At 31.7% G+C, this 14,274-nt stretch overlaps 1 protein-coding gene across 3 annotated transcripts; it reads right to left on the bottom strand.

Moving 5' to 3' along the window:
• Positions 1-832: 832 nt before the first annotated feature.
• On the bottom strand, positions 833-13,749 carry LOC145159130 (serine/threonine-protein kinase CTR1-like). 3 transcript variants are annotated; one of them, XM_079078039.1, is made up of 16 exons: positions 12,937-13,749; positions 9,751-10,052; positions 8,453-8,597; positions 7,097-7,200; positions 6,807-7,015; positions 5,308-5,700; positions 3,435-3,475; positions 3,264-3,332; positions 3,078-3,178; positions 2,902-2,986; positions 2,685-2,783; positions 2,534-2,602; positions 2,322-2,453; positions 2,149-2,243; positions 1,928-2,053; positions 833-1,633 (listed from the first exon to the last, which is right to left on the bottom strand). In XM_079078039.1, the coding sequence occupies exons 1-15, from the start codon at positions 13,594-13,596 to the stop codon at positions 1,945-1,947; spliced, it is 2,613 nt and encodes an 870-aa protein (XP_078934165.1). In that variant the 5' UTR covers positions 13,597-13,749; the 3' UTR covers positions 833-1,633; positions 1,928-1,944. The 3 variants fall into 3 exon arrangements, with proteins under 3 accessions (XP_078934165.1, XP_078934166.1, XP_078934164.1); XM_079078040.1 differs by having other exon boundaries at positions 833-1,072; XM_079078038.1 differs by having other exon boundaries at positions 833-1,083; positions 12,937-13,748.
• Between the last annotated feature and the right edge of the window lie 525 nt (positions 13,750-14,274).

Genomic DNA, 14,274 nt, shown 5'->3' with positions numbered 1-14,274 from the left:
CCACTTGAATTGCTTCCTCAGGAACCTCCTCCACCTGAACATCCTTCCACTTGAACTCTTTTAGCTCCTCCTCCACTTGAACTCTTTCAACTGGATCTTCAGGTTAAACCTCCACTTGAACCTCCTTTATGGTTTTGGTGCAAAAAACCTTTATAATGAACATCCATTGTCAAATACTTACTTGGTGATGAATCTGAGGCCATCTTCTTCACAAATAAAAGTTGCATTCAACAATTGTCTTCAATTTCATAACCCTAATCTTCGATTGACAAGACATGGTGTAGAATCGAGGGTTGAGGTGTTTGTAATCATATGATTGTGGAACCCCAATTTAAGGAGAAACGGGGTTGAATTGTATATTAATTCCATGTAATACATGTTATCGATAATTAAACGATGTCATTGAAGGAAATTTTGCCCAAAATTGTTGAGGCATATACACAAACAAGTTAGATTGTTTGTTGACTAAAAAAAAAGACCAAGCGAACAAAATCAATATTTAGTTACCCACTCCAAGAAATAATTTAGACCTAAAGACCGAAAAACAAAAACAAAAACAGCCAATACGTGGCTCATTAACAATATTTTACAAACTAACAAAATTTCAATATATCCTTGACAAAAAAAAATAATAAAATAAAATAAGAATATATAGGGAAAGAAGCATTGTTTTAAAAAATTTCCAAATGTGTAAAAAAGTAACAAAGACAAATCATTAAAAAGGGAACTAAAAAACTAGCAATTAAATACCTCACAGATTTCATACACTTTGGGCTTTGTTTTCTTTAAATCATGGTGCTATATATATAAATGTTAATTTTCGAAAAGGATGTAATAAAAAAAAATTCAATTCCTATAAGCTGTGATTATTATTTCATTACAACAAACAATACAAAATTATGACCAGACAATCAAGACAAGACAAGACGCGACGCCTTCTACATGATTAAACAAACAAAACAAACAGACCAACAAATTTCTTCTCCTGTAGAAAAACCCATTATGTCTTTCTTGGATTCCAATTAAACGAAAATTAAAAATTTTCCAAAAAAACATATGTACACCAATCAGCCTGCAACACATCTACATTAAATCACCCATCAGAATCTCACTTTACCAAACACGACACAACAGAACAGGTTGTTCTACGTTTGACAGACATGCATTGGACTAGGACTGTGAGACCAATGTAAGACGAAACATAATAATTTTAATTTTATATCCCATCTGAAAAGGTGGGACATGCACTCGCTCTTGATAACTCATATATATAAAAAAGACGTAAACGCCCTCCTCGTCCTCATAAAAAATAGCCTGAAAGGCTTGTCCAAGTCCTGTCCTGTCCAATCCCCATCATGTTGACAGAATCCAACCGGTACTGGACATGGACCCAACTGAACAAGTTTTTTTTTTTCTAGGGCGATTTTTGATGATGAGGGCAAGAAGGGCATTTACGTCTTTTTACATATATGATTGATCAAGAGCGAGTGCATGTCCCACCTTTTTGGATGGGATATAAAATTAAAGCTATTATGTTGTCTTGCATCAGTCTCACAGTCCTAGTCCGATGTCAGTCTCTCATCTGTGTAAAGAGACGTAAATGCCCTTCTTGCCCTCATCATCAAAAATTTCCCTAGAAAAAAAAGAACTTGTTCAGTTGGCTGTGTCAGGTCCTAGTCGGATCTTGTTCACTACACAAGCCTTCTAGGGCTATTTTTTCACGAGGATGAGAAGGGCATTTACGTCATTTTACACAGATGAGTGCATGTCCCACCTTTTTAGATGGGATATGAAATTTGCAATTATTATATGTTTTGTCTTACATGAGTCTCACAGTCCTAGTCCAATGTCAAACGCAGTACAACCTGTTATGTTATGTCTGGTATATATAATTAGATAAGATAAGATATAGTAATAAAATTTTCACCATATATTGTGAAAAGTTTATGCAAGTAGTGAAACGTCTGTTTGACTTGTTTGTGGAGTAGGAGGTTTTGTCAAGGGTCTCAATGTATCCATGATGGCTGAAAACGAAGGGCGTTTCCATGGCTCACTGCATCAAAATTTTTATTAATTAATTAATTAAGAAAATTTAGAGCATAAAAAAATAGTAAATAATTAAGTTAAGTTTATAATCTTTGAACTGACTTTGCCCAACAGGCTTCAATCAATGCTGCTACTTGAGGGTTTACATCACGAGGAATCTCAAGCCTCTTGCATTTAAACCCAACAGCTGCCACAACCTAAAAAAAAAAAAAACAGATTATATTTTTTTAATAAACATGTATTTGTGTATTTTGGAATAAATATGAAAATCGAACCTGTGCAGGATTTAGGTTACCCCAGGGTTGTTGCAAAGTAGCAAGCTCCCATAAAATCACACCAAAACTGTAAACATCTGATTTCTCATTTGAAGGTTCATCACGAAGAACTTCAGGTGCCATCCATTCAGGCTATATATTTATATTTTAATACATTTATAATTATAAATAATAAATAGAATAAAGAGGAAGGAAGGAAGGAATTAACTCACTGTTCCTGCTGCAGTCTTGGATGAAAGAAACGTGTTTGCTTTTAACCTCGAAAGCCCAAAATCACACACCTGAAATTTTATAATAAGTTATATAAATTTTTTTTTTTTTTTTACAAAAAAAAAAAATGTTGTTAATAGTTCTGTGGTTTACCTTTACTGTGTATTTCCTGTCTACTAAAAGATTTGGAGATTTCAAATCTCTGTGAACAATAGGAGGATTGCGTCTGTGGAGGTAATTCATTCCTTTTGCCTATACCAAAAAAGAAGCCATTGATATTAATATATTAATATAATAATTGACAGAAGAAAAAAAGAAAAAAATGTTTTTAAGGACAAAAAAAGAGTAGTAAAAGGTGAAAGGTAGATACCACATCATATGCCATACTCAGCCTTCTCCTCTCATCCAATGCCTCTTTTGCTCCAGGTTTATGCAACAGCCTATACAAACTACCCCTGCACTTGAAAAATATTACAAAATTAGCCCACCATACAAATATAATAACAACAAGCTCCAAAAATTATTAAAAATGTAGAGGGACTAAACCTGGACAAATATTCTGTCACTATTGACAGGTTCGGAGGCTGAGTGACTGCTCCCATAAAAAGAACAATATTTGGATGCCTTAATCTTCTCATTATTGCAACCTAAATCAAAGTAACAATTAGAATAAGTAAATTAATAATGTAATATTAAATTAAATTTAACCTAAAATAATACACTAGGACTCACCTCCTGCAAGAATTCGTTCAACCTCTCTGGATGAAAATCTTGTTCTAAAAGAATTTTCACAGCAACATCCTGGAAGCAGTGGAGTTTGTAAACTTTTAAATGAAAAGACCAAAATACCCTCAATACATATATCTATATATAATAAAAACAAGAAAAAGGTGTATTACTTACAGAGCCATTCCAATCAGCACGATGAACAATACCAAAAGAACCTGAAAATAAAGAGTGATTTTGTATATGAACACCCCATGCAATTTTTATAGATCTTGTAACTTCAATGCGTTTTTTGTAATTTTAAAAATCTTGAACAGTTCGTTTGTTTATTTTTTATTTTCAATCAATAAATTTACAAAGACAAAACGCTGCATCCTACTTTCATTTATTTCTATTACACCAACTCACTTTCAATTATTTTCTTATTAAAGCACTGAACTTTCAAAAGCTTTTATAAAAGCATCATACTTTGAAAAAATTATCCAAAACTTGGTTCAGATTTGAATGTAGGGTTAATCTCATAAAAGACCTTATATTTTTTGTTTTTTCCGGATTAAACCTCAACTTTAATTTTTTTTCCTGAAAAAGCTCTTGCATTTTTCAATTTTTCCAATCTGGCCCTTTTAATCGTTTTTTTCGGAAAAACTTGGAAAATGTGAGGGTTTTTCGAGAAAAACAAAAGTTGAGGGTTTTTTTGGAAACAATTAGAAGGTTGAGGGTTTTCTTCGGATTAATAAAAAAAAAAAAAAAAAGACAATGTTAAAGGGTTTTTTTGTGAAAATTAAAAAAATACAAGGTCTTTTTCAGGAAAGAAAAAAATAAAGATGAGGTTTATTCTGGGGAAAAACACAAAATATAAGGTCTTTTATGAGATTAACCTATTGCTATAATTGGGTAGCTTTTTTCAAAGTAGGATGCTATAAGTATAACAAAGGGTTAATCTCAAAAAATGACCTTATATTTTGTGTTTTTTTGGGGTTAATCTCATAAAAGACCTAATATTTTGTGTTCTTTCCGGATTAAAACTCAACTTCATTTTTTGCTGAAAAAGACCTTGTATTTTTACATTTTTTCCGAAAAAACCCTCAGCGTTGTCATTTTTTCCGAAAAAACCCCTCAACCTTCTAACTACTTCCAAAGAAACCCTCAACTTTTTTAGTTTTTCTCGAAAAAACCCTCACATTTTACTATTTTTTGGAAAAAAAAACGACTAAAAGGGCCAAGTGAGAAAAAATGAAAAAATACAAGGTCTTTTTCAGGCAAAAATTAAATTTGAGGTTTAATCTGGAAAAAAACAAAAAATATAAGGTCTTTTATGAGATTAATCCTTTTTCCAATTAAACCTCAAATTTATTTTTTGCCTGAAAAAAACCTTGTATTTTTTCATTTTTTCCGAAAAAGCCCTTAACTTTGTACTTTTTTTCCAAAAAAAACGCTCAACCTTCTAACTGCTTCCAAATAAACCCTCAACTTTTTAGTTTTTCTCGAAAAAAACCCTCACATTTTACAATTTTTTGGGGGCTTAATCTCACAAAAGACCTTATATTTTGTGTTTTTTCATGATTAAACCTCAACTTTATTTTTTGCCTGAAAAAGGCCTTGTATTTTTTCATTTTTTCCAAAAAAAACTATGAGATCAACCCTTTTTTGGCAAAAACCGACTAAAATGGTCAGATCGGAAAAAATGAAAAAGTACAAGGTCTTTCTTTTTCCTGCAAAAAAAAATTTGAGGTTTAATCCAAAAAAAAGAAAAAAAACACACAAAATATAAGGACTTTTATGAGATTAACCCTATATAACAAACAAATCAACTATAAGTACATTGTTATAAGGACGGAAATCTCCGATAAAGTCCCAATACTTTGGGCCAGTTTACGGTTTAATCCCAACTTTTTATTTTTTGACCTAGAAAATGTCTTGATTATGACGGATTAACGTATAACATTGGATAATCGGGACTTTTTTGTTCAAAAAACAAATGTTTGGATTAAAACCGTAAACAGACCCAAAATATTGAGAGATTATGAGAGAGAGATTTGGGGATTTTTACCTGCTCCAATTCTTTCTTTCAAAACAAGATCACTCCAAGGAATGTCCAAATCTTCGACATCCATGGTGAAATTGCCTCTGTCTTTATGGGGTTGACTTTGACTTTGACCACTAGTTTCAAACCTCTGAATCTGATTACTAGGCACTTCCATTCGTGTATCAGAAGACAAGACATATGATTGGGAATCCATTTTTGAGGTGCCCATGATGTTCTGGGCATATACTTTGGGCAGATGTGAGCTTCTGTCATGACCTTGACCTTTCGGGCGGAGGGCAGCTTTTGAAGGAGGTAAACGGGACCCATCATTGCTGTTGCTTGGACTATTACGTATTATATCAACATGACTTTTTTCAGATTGTTTTGGGTAGATAGCATCAACAATATCTCCATCACCTGAAATCATTCTTGTATTTTATTAATCACATATACATATGATAATTACACTTTTTATTACTGTGTTTTGGGTTTGTTTTTTTAAAAGGAACATTTTTGCAAAATAGATGAAATTACATTTTTAGTCCCTAAGTTTAGGGTTTTGTTTTTTAAAGAAACCTTCTTGCAAATTTGGTCCTTATTTGTGGGTTGCATAACAATTTTGCTCCGAGTCTCATTGAAAAAGATGATTTAAAAAAAAAAAAAAAAAAAAGGTAATGCTCAGGAAAACCATTATGTTATTTTTGTGTCTATTAAGGCTATGTTTGGTGTACTAGCTAAGAAGCTAGTTGTTAGCTGAAAAGCTAGCTGATAAAAATGGCTTTTGGTAAAAACTAGCTGAAAGATCTAAAATGACATAAAAGGTCATTAAGAAAAATATGATGTTTATAATTAATTAAGGATATATTTGGAAAATAAATAAATAACTCCTGAAAAGCTAGTCCAAGTAGCTTTTAAGCTAGCTGTGGCGTGCCAAACATAGCCTAAACCCATTATAATTTCTGGTTTTGGTTAAATTAGTGTTTCATTAATTTAACCAAACTCAGAAAATATAATGGTTTTAATAAAAATAAAGTAACGAGTTTTTTAAGCATTTGGGGATAATATGTTGGGTTTTTTTTAACACATACTTTTTTACTATTTAGCTTATATTTATATTATTATTACATTGGGAGGGTCCCACCACAGCATAGAAAGACCTCAATTTTTATTTCTTTTCAAATATGATTTCATCAACTGTTAATAATTACTTAATTGTTTGTTTATTATGAATTATTATTACTTATACTGATTTAGGGTCCACATAAAATCTGATTTTAATTGTTAACGTTTGGTAACTAGGAGAATGTTAATTATTGTTAGTGTTTGTTGAAAATCAATTTGTTTATTGTTAATTGTTACTTGTTATTAATATTTTGTTAAACTTTGTTGAAAATCATAGTTTCATTCTTTGGTTTTGTTCATTGGAAGAAGGTTTGCTTATTGCTATTTATTGTTTTATTGTATTATTAATATTACATATGACATGTATATGTAGAAACATTAAATTATTAAAAAAAACTTACCAATAGATGGATCTTCAAATACAAGATTCAAAGATTCACAATCAGCAAAATACTGTTTAGCAAGTGATCTGAAATCAACCATGGGTTCAACTTGTCTAAAACGTGGGAACCTCAATGGGGAAGAAATTGAGATTGTTGATGGACCATTTAATAAAGAATCAGGCTCAGAGAGGCATCCTGGATTCCCTATTAAATCAACAAGAAGTTCCCTGCATAAAAATTAAAAAAAAAAATTAAAATTCATAAACTATGTATATATAATGATTTTGAAGGCATCATATATAGTTAACCTGTCAACACCAAAACGAACAAGGCAAGAAGAAGCATCATCTCTTTTACAATATTTGCAGCCCTTGGCGATTCGACATGGTAAATCAATTGTATCTGCTAAAATCTGTTGAAGTTTTTCATTAAAAAAAAAAAAAAAAAAAAAATGTAAATACCCTTTAAAGGGTTTTTGTTGTTGAAAATATCAAAACACTAAGGAAACAAGCAATATAGTAAAAAGAGTGGATTACAAATCTGGTCATTGTGATTTTTTACGCGTTTTCTCTGGTTTAGGTGCAAAAAAGAAAATATTTTTCCAATTTTGGTTGTTATTTCACATGGTTTTGTGAACACTTTTGGTATCTGGGTCGTTTGAGTTAACAATTGAGCTATTATATTTGATAAAATGACCATTTTGCCCTCACATTGATTTTTTTTTATTAATTATTGTAGGGTCGAGCGGTGGAAAGATGGTTTTTGGATAATATTAATAATAAGAGTAAGTTACAAAAATGGTCCATGTGCTTTCTGACTTCTCCATGTTTAGCCCAAAATGTAAAAAAAAAAAAAAAATCGATTTTGGTCCTTTCAAGGCTTCATATTGATTTGGTCCCTGGAACTGGAACCTTGAAATAAGCACCAAAAAACTGAAAAATCTTTCAATTTTGGACTAAACACAAAAAATAATAAAAAAAACACAAGGTCCATTTTTGTAATTTAATCTAAAAACAATGATGATAATAATAATAATAATAATAATAATAATAATAATAATAATAAATGGTCATTTTCACAAATTTAACAGGTGAGGTGGGTTGTTAATTTAAACAACCCAAGGACCAAAGTCCTAATAAAACAGAGTGAAATGAGAACCGGAATTGCAAAAAAGATTTCTTTTTGGACATAAACCAAAAAACAGCTAAACATAGACCTTATTTGTAACTTACTCTATAAAAAAGGAAGTGAAGTAGAGTCCTCTGCATATTAAGAGGGTGTTTGGGATTTCATTTTGAAGTTGAAAAGGACTTATTGACTTATGAAGGTGGGAAAAGGAGTTTTTAAAAAAAGTGTTTGGATTAGCTTTTTAGTGGCAAAAGTCGATAAGTTAAAAAGTGTTTGGGTGAAAATTGTCTTTTGTTTGTTTTTTATCCTAATACGTTATAAGTCATTACAAAAAGCCACAATTTGTTACTTCTTGAAAACTCCTTTTCAAAGGCTAAACAAAAAGAAGTTTTAAAAGCCCTTATTAGATAACCAAACACTTTCTTTTTTTTTTTTTAACTTTTCAAGAAGTCAATAAGTTAATAAGGAGTTCTTAGATGAACACCCTCTAAGGTTATTATTGTAATAATAAAATAAAATATACATCTACAACATACTTTAAATAGTAGGGCCCGATGTCTGCAAAGGCCAACAGAGAGGCTACCCATTGGAAGTACAACAGATCCTAAACAATCTTTCAGATCCTCACTGCATTCCTTCCACATTGAAACCAACTCATCTTCACCACTTAAAGTTGTGCCCCTTGTAATAAGATAATAAAAATAAATCATAAGATTAAATAATAAAAAAAAGATGCATAAATTTCTCAAAGTGTAGTGTTTGGTATTATTATGATGGAACTGGAGAAGGAATGGAATGGAATCATACACTACATTGGAATGGTCTATTCCATTGTTCATTCCTTAGCTAGACATGTATTTTTTTTCATTGCATCGTGGAATGGGATAGAAAACTGCAATATAACCCATTTTTATTTATATATTAATATTATTGGCACAACTTTGTTGATATTTTTCACAATTTTTATTAGATTGGAATTTTATTTTCTAAAAAATACTAATGAGTTTATATTTGTTTAAAGTTCCGGGTTGATCTCATAAAAGACCTTATATTTTGTGTTTTTTCCGGATTAAATCTCGACTTTATTTTTTTGATGAAAAATACCTTGTATTTTTTCCGGTCCTTTTAGTCATTTTTTTTCGAAAAAACTTGTAAATGTGAGGGTTTTTTCGGAAAAAACTAAAAAAGTTGAGGTTTTTTTCAAAAAAAGAAAAGACAAAGTTGAGGGTTTTTCAGAAAAAAATGAAAACATACAAGGTCTTTTTTGGGAAAAAAAAATAAAGCTGAGGTGTAATCCGGAAAAACCCCAAAATATAAGGTCTTTTATGAGATTAACCCTAAAAAAATTTATAAATAAAAATTTGTTAATTGTAATTAAATAATGTATGGGTCAATTGCGAAATTACTTTTACCAACAAAAGGTGCATAAAAACCTTGAATACTTTTTTTTTTGCAAAATGACATCATCATTTCGCAAAATTCGTTGCATTTTCCCAATATAATTTCAAAATATAATTCATTTTTTTTGGTCATTCATAAAGCAATTTTGCAATTCACAATTGACCCCATTGAACAATTGATAATCATTTTCTTTTAAGGGTAAAAAGGTGACCACTTTGGTCATTTTCATGTTTATCCCTCTAAAGTTATGCATTACACTTTCACATGATATTATGAAAACTCATTCTATTCCTATAGGCTATAGGCCAACCTAACATGACAATGGAATGGTAATAACTCATTCCATTCCATTCCATTCTTTTGTAATTCCATTCCATTTCCATCCAACCAAACAAAACCTTACACAACAATAAACTAAAACACAAACACTCACCCCATTCGATTGCATACAAGCTTTGCAAGTTGATCAACAACTTCTAATGTAGTAATGCTATTACATGAAATGCTATGAATCCGATTTTGTAGTTCCCTAAGGCTGGGATCATTACGCCTATCAATCAAGATCACTTCAATTGAAGACTCAGTTGCAATATCAATGGCTTTCAACAACTCAAGTGATGGAATTCTTCCACTCTCTTGTAGATCACAGCACATCATCCATACGTATGGATCCATTCCATATATCAAGTAAAACCCATCAGGGACTTTGTCAAAGTATGACAAACACCCATTTGCCTAATACAATGTAACCCTTAGAAGTTGGAATAAGTCAACATGGATACTTTGAGCTTATATATATATAGTAGACTAGACACATAATAACAAAAGGTCAAATATGTCTTTTTGAAATTTTTAACAAGTGAATGGTGAAGATTTAAGTTAACAACTAGGGGCCAAAACCATAGAAAAATGAAACTTGGACAAAAATATAAATACCCAGGCAAAATCGTATGTATAAGAATATAAATACCTAGGCAACTATATTTGGGATAGTAATTGATTCATAGAGAAACAACCATTTGCCTAATACAACCTAACCCTTAGAGTTAGAATATACATAACAAAGTTACAAAGGTCAAAATGGTCATTTTCAAAAAAAAAAATTAACTGGAACAATTAGATTTAACAACCAGCAAAATGAGGCCAGTGTCAAATTTGCAACAAAAAATAGAACTTGGACCAAACCAGCAAAATGTGGTATAGCAGTAAAGCACAGGGACCAAAATTGTAATTTACTCTAGAAAGAAAGCATACACACAAATATAAACACCCAAGCAACTATATTTGGGAGAGTAATTGATTCATATGGTGCTCAAGGATGAGCTAAAGTGAGAAAGTGTGTGTGTGTGTGTGTGTTTATTATAAGGACGAAGGAAAAAAGAAGCAGAAAAAAAAAGTAACATGTTCAGGGTTTTATTGAAAGAAGAAAGAATTAGATTGTTCATTGGAGTTAACCATGAAAGTGATGATGAGAATGATGATTTGTTCCATTTGAGGTAAAATCTTTTTAAACCTTTATTAGTTTATTTATTTCTGACTATGTGTTAAAGATTGTGAAAGATTATATGGGATTAGTTTTTGATCCCAGATTCATGCAGTTAACACCAAAAGATGAACATTTTGATAGAAAAATTGCCAAATTTGGTCTTATACTATTCACTTACACCAAAATGATGTAACACTTTCATGTGTCATTTTCAGTCCCTCGTCTTTCATGTTTATTCTATTCCAGTTTATAATGTATGAATAGGTATATCCTAAATATAATAATTATTCATTATAATATTATGTTATATACTAAATTGACATTAATTAATCATAGATATATAAAAATGTAACTCGCATTAATAATATACAAATAATTAATTTGGTTACAATTTTGTAATAATTCAATTTATAAAGTTTTTACACTAAAAAAGATATAAACAAATAAGTAAAAAGAAAATAAGTTGAAGAGTGTTTTGTCAATCTATATAAATTTATAAAGAGAATATACTTTTTGGTGTAAAAAATGGTATAGGGTTGAAATGTAATAATTATTACTTGTAATATTATGTTATATTATATATGAAATTGATTTTAATTAATCATATATAATTAATTTAATATATATGTTTCGATATTATTTTCTTTTCATTTACTAAATGTTGCTTTAACAATATAACAACTAATTCAAATTAATTATATATGAATAACTTATTTGGTTATGATAGTGTAATAATATAGCTTATTAAAATATTGTAACCAAAAGGATGCAAGGAAAATTTATAAACAGCTAATAAAATATTTGGAAATCTATAAAAGTTACAAAATAAAGAATCATGGAATATACTTTATGTGTAAAAAGTTAAAACATGAAGAGTTGAATCCACAATCTTATGACACCTAAGCTTTTAGACTTTTAGTACATAGCCTAATGTTCACAAAGTCAAAATGGTCAAACTTAGCATATAAATTGGGACTTTAGTAGTCATTCAGAAAAACAAATAATCTAATATGTCAATCACCAAAATTTGATCCCTCACTATACGATAAATTTTTTAAGTTAATAGACACAGGAGAGATGAAACAAAAGTATGATCCTAGTAGACATTTGCACATTGGCAAGAAAATCTTATGTTATCTCTCATGGATACCTACACATGTAAAAATTGACATAAGAAGTTTTTTGTAATTAATATGAGCCAAAAATATATGTAGCATTAATGTCAGATTATCTATCAAACCAAAAGAAATCGTTATAGGGACCTCTCTCACACTCTCCATCTATCTTAAGTATCTTATTTTTACTTGGATATGTGTGTGTATATGCAAGTAAAACTAAGATCTTCTCTAATTACTTTTATATATACTTTAAAACAATTGTAAACATCTCAAATTTATAAACATGGTACTTCTTGTATCATTGAACTTAGCAAGCATTTGTACTTCGCAATTAGGTAAACTCTTATTCGAGTTTGAGGCGAAAAAAATATTTGATATGATTACAATGTCAAGGTGAACTACATTTTAGGAAAGAAACAGAAAAAGGAAGAAAAAAAAGGCATGCTATTATACGAGATCAACATTTCTCTAATGTGAAATTAGATTACCAATCAACAATATCTCAGGCAAGATAGGCCATATATTTCTCTATAGAGGCATCAAAATTGTAGGTACAGGTTCACTGTTTTGCAAATATTGGTCTATAAAGAAAGTCGATCTCATGTCACATTAAAGCATTGTTAACCCCTTTATTCTACAGTAGCAGATTTTTCAAAATATCTATCCATGGCTTATTTCAGTTGAGTTCACAGTAATAATGTGTTGCACTTTCTTTTATAATATGCATTATAATAGGTCATGAAACCAAGAATCATCACAAGAAAACGTGATCTCAAAAAAAAACCTCTATGAATGACAAATATGCTATGCAAATTTCTGTCCTCAAACCTCCTAGGATCCTACCGAGAAACATGAAGAGTTCTTTCCATAAAGTCTAGTCGTACTCATAGCGGTTCATTCATGTATTTCAAGCAAGACTATATAACCAATTACCAAACCCAATCATAATGCTACGGGATTAGCAGTTAATATGTTTGCAAACTCAAACACACACAGAGATATCAGAACCACATACCCAGAATCGATGTGATAAACCTTCTGCAGATGTCGTAGAACCGGATGACCTCGACCCTGCGGTTTCTTCCGTCACAGGATCCAGTAAATTAGGATCATCAGCACACATAGCTTCAGACGAAAGCCGTAGCGCCAAAGCCAACTGCAATTGATAACTCTCCTCCGTTTGTTGTGCCCAACTTTTCGATGAATAAGACCCTCCCCCACCACAACCACCAGCAGTAGCCTCCGACGACTTCAACCTCAACACCTCACCACCACCTCCATCCGGCAAGTGACCATAAGCATCGGGATCACCACCTCCACTGTTCACCGCCGCCGACAAAGACGGAAGAAAGTAATCACCCGAAATAGAACTCTCTCCGTAACTACTCCCGCTCGATTGCCTCTGCAATCCACCGATCGAGGCCGGAAAGGCCGTTTGGCGAGGTTGCTGCATCCTCTGATCAGTTGTCATGTTCATCAAATCCCAATCAAATCCAGCTCTTTCGTTCCTCTTTTTTTCCCCGGAGTGAGAGTGGTGAGATGAGTCGTATGCGCCACCGCTTCCGGTGCCACCAGAGAAGATCGACGGAGGAGGAGGTTGCGGTGGCTGGAGGTGATCGTCGTCGGGAATCTGAGTCAACAAGGTGTAATTGGTACGTCTACCAGGCATTGCCATCTAGAACTAACAAAGTTAAATCGAATTAAGTTGTGTGATTCTCTTCGGTAATTAACCCTACAAACCACCAATTCAGTGTGTGGGGTCACGCGGATAAAAGGGGATGTTTCGGGTTTTCGCGGTGGCGTAATCTCATGGGAAAATTATCATCCGCATCCCATAGTTTCCGTAATCCCAGGTACATTACTTTTAAGAGAAAATTACACTCTAATAAACTAATGATTTTTCATAAAAAAATCAAATTAAACGTTTTTATAAGGAAATTTCTATATGTAACTCCAAAATGCTTATTGTACCCCCTTGTGAAAGGAATAGTGATTGCATACCACTCATGATTTGACAATTTATATGAGTAAGGGTACGTATAATAGCACTCTTTCGTAAAATAGTCACATAATTCACAAATAAGGTAGACTCGTCTACGGTCTCATCAAGGTCGTCTGTTTGTCATAACCGGCCATAACACGCCCTTGGTTCCGTTTGTGGGCTGCAGATTCGTGGCTACATCTTCGATTTCATATAACTCACAAATAAGGTAGACTCGTCTGCGGTCTCATCAAATGTAAGTTTTAACTTTTTTTTTAATTTCTGCATGTTGGAAAATTCAAGACAAATTAAGCAGTAAAAAATTCACATGAGGAACGAAACCGTATATAGACCTCATATGCAGTTTCTTTA

The sequence above is a fragment of the Lactuca virosa genome, chromosome 2, assembly GCF_052849685.1.
Source record: "Lactuca virosa cultivar CGN04683 chromosome 2, Lactuca_virosa_CGN04683_v6, whole genome shotgun sequence".
In the NCBI taxonomy this organism is placed as follows: Eukaryota; Viridiplantae; Streptophyta; class Magnoliopsida; order Asterales; family Asteraceae; genus Lactuca; species Lactuca virosa.
The sequence above is the reverse complement of the archived record's forward strand: the minus strand, read 5'-3'. Positions and strand labels throughout refer to the sequence as shown.

Bases quoted from the DNA above. Each gene is read 5' to 3' on its own strand.
- LOC145159130 (XM_079078039.1), bottom strand. From the start codon at position 13,596: ATGGCAATGCCTGGTAGACGTACCAATTACACCTTGTTGACTCAGATT. The intron at 7,016-7,096 runs GTTAACTATATA...ATTTTTATGCAG, and splicing joins GTTCGTTTTGGTGTTGACAG to GGAACTTCTTGTTGATTTAA. The intron at 2,244-2,321 runs GTTCGATTTTCA...TTTTTTTTTTAG, and splicing joins GTAACCTAAATCCTGCACAG to GTTGTGGCAGCTGTTGGGTT.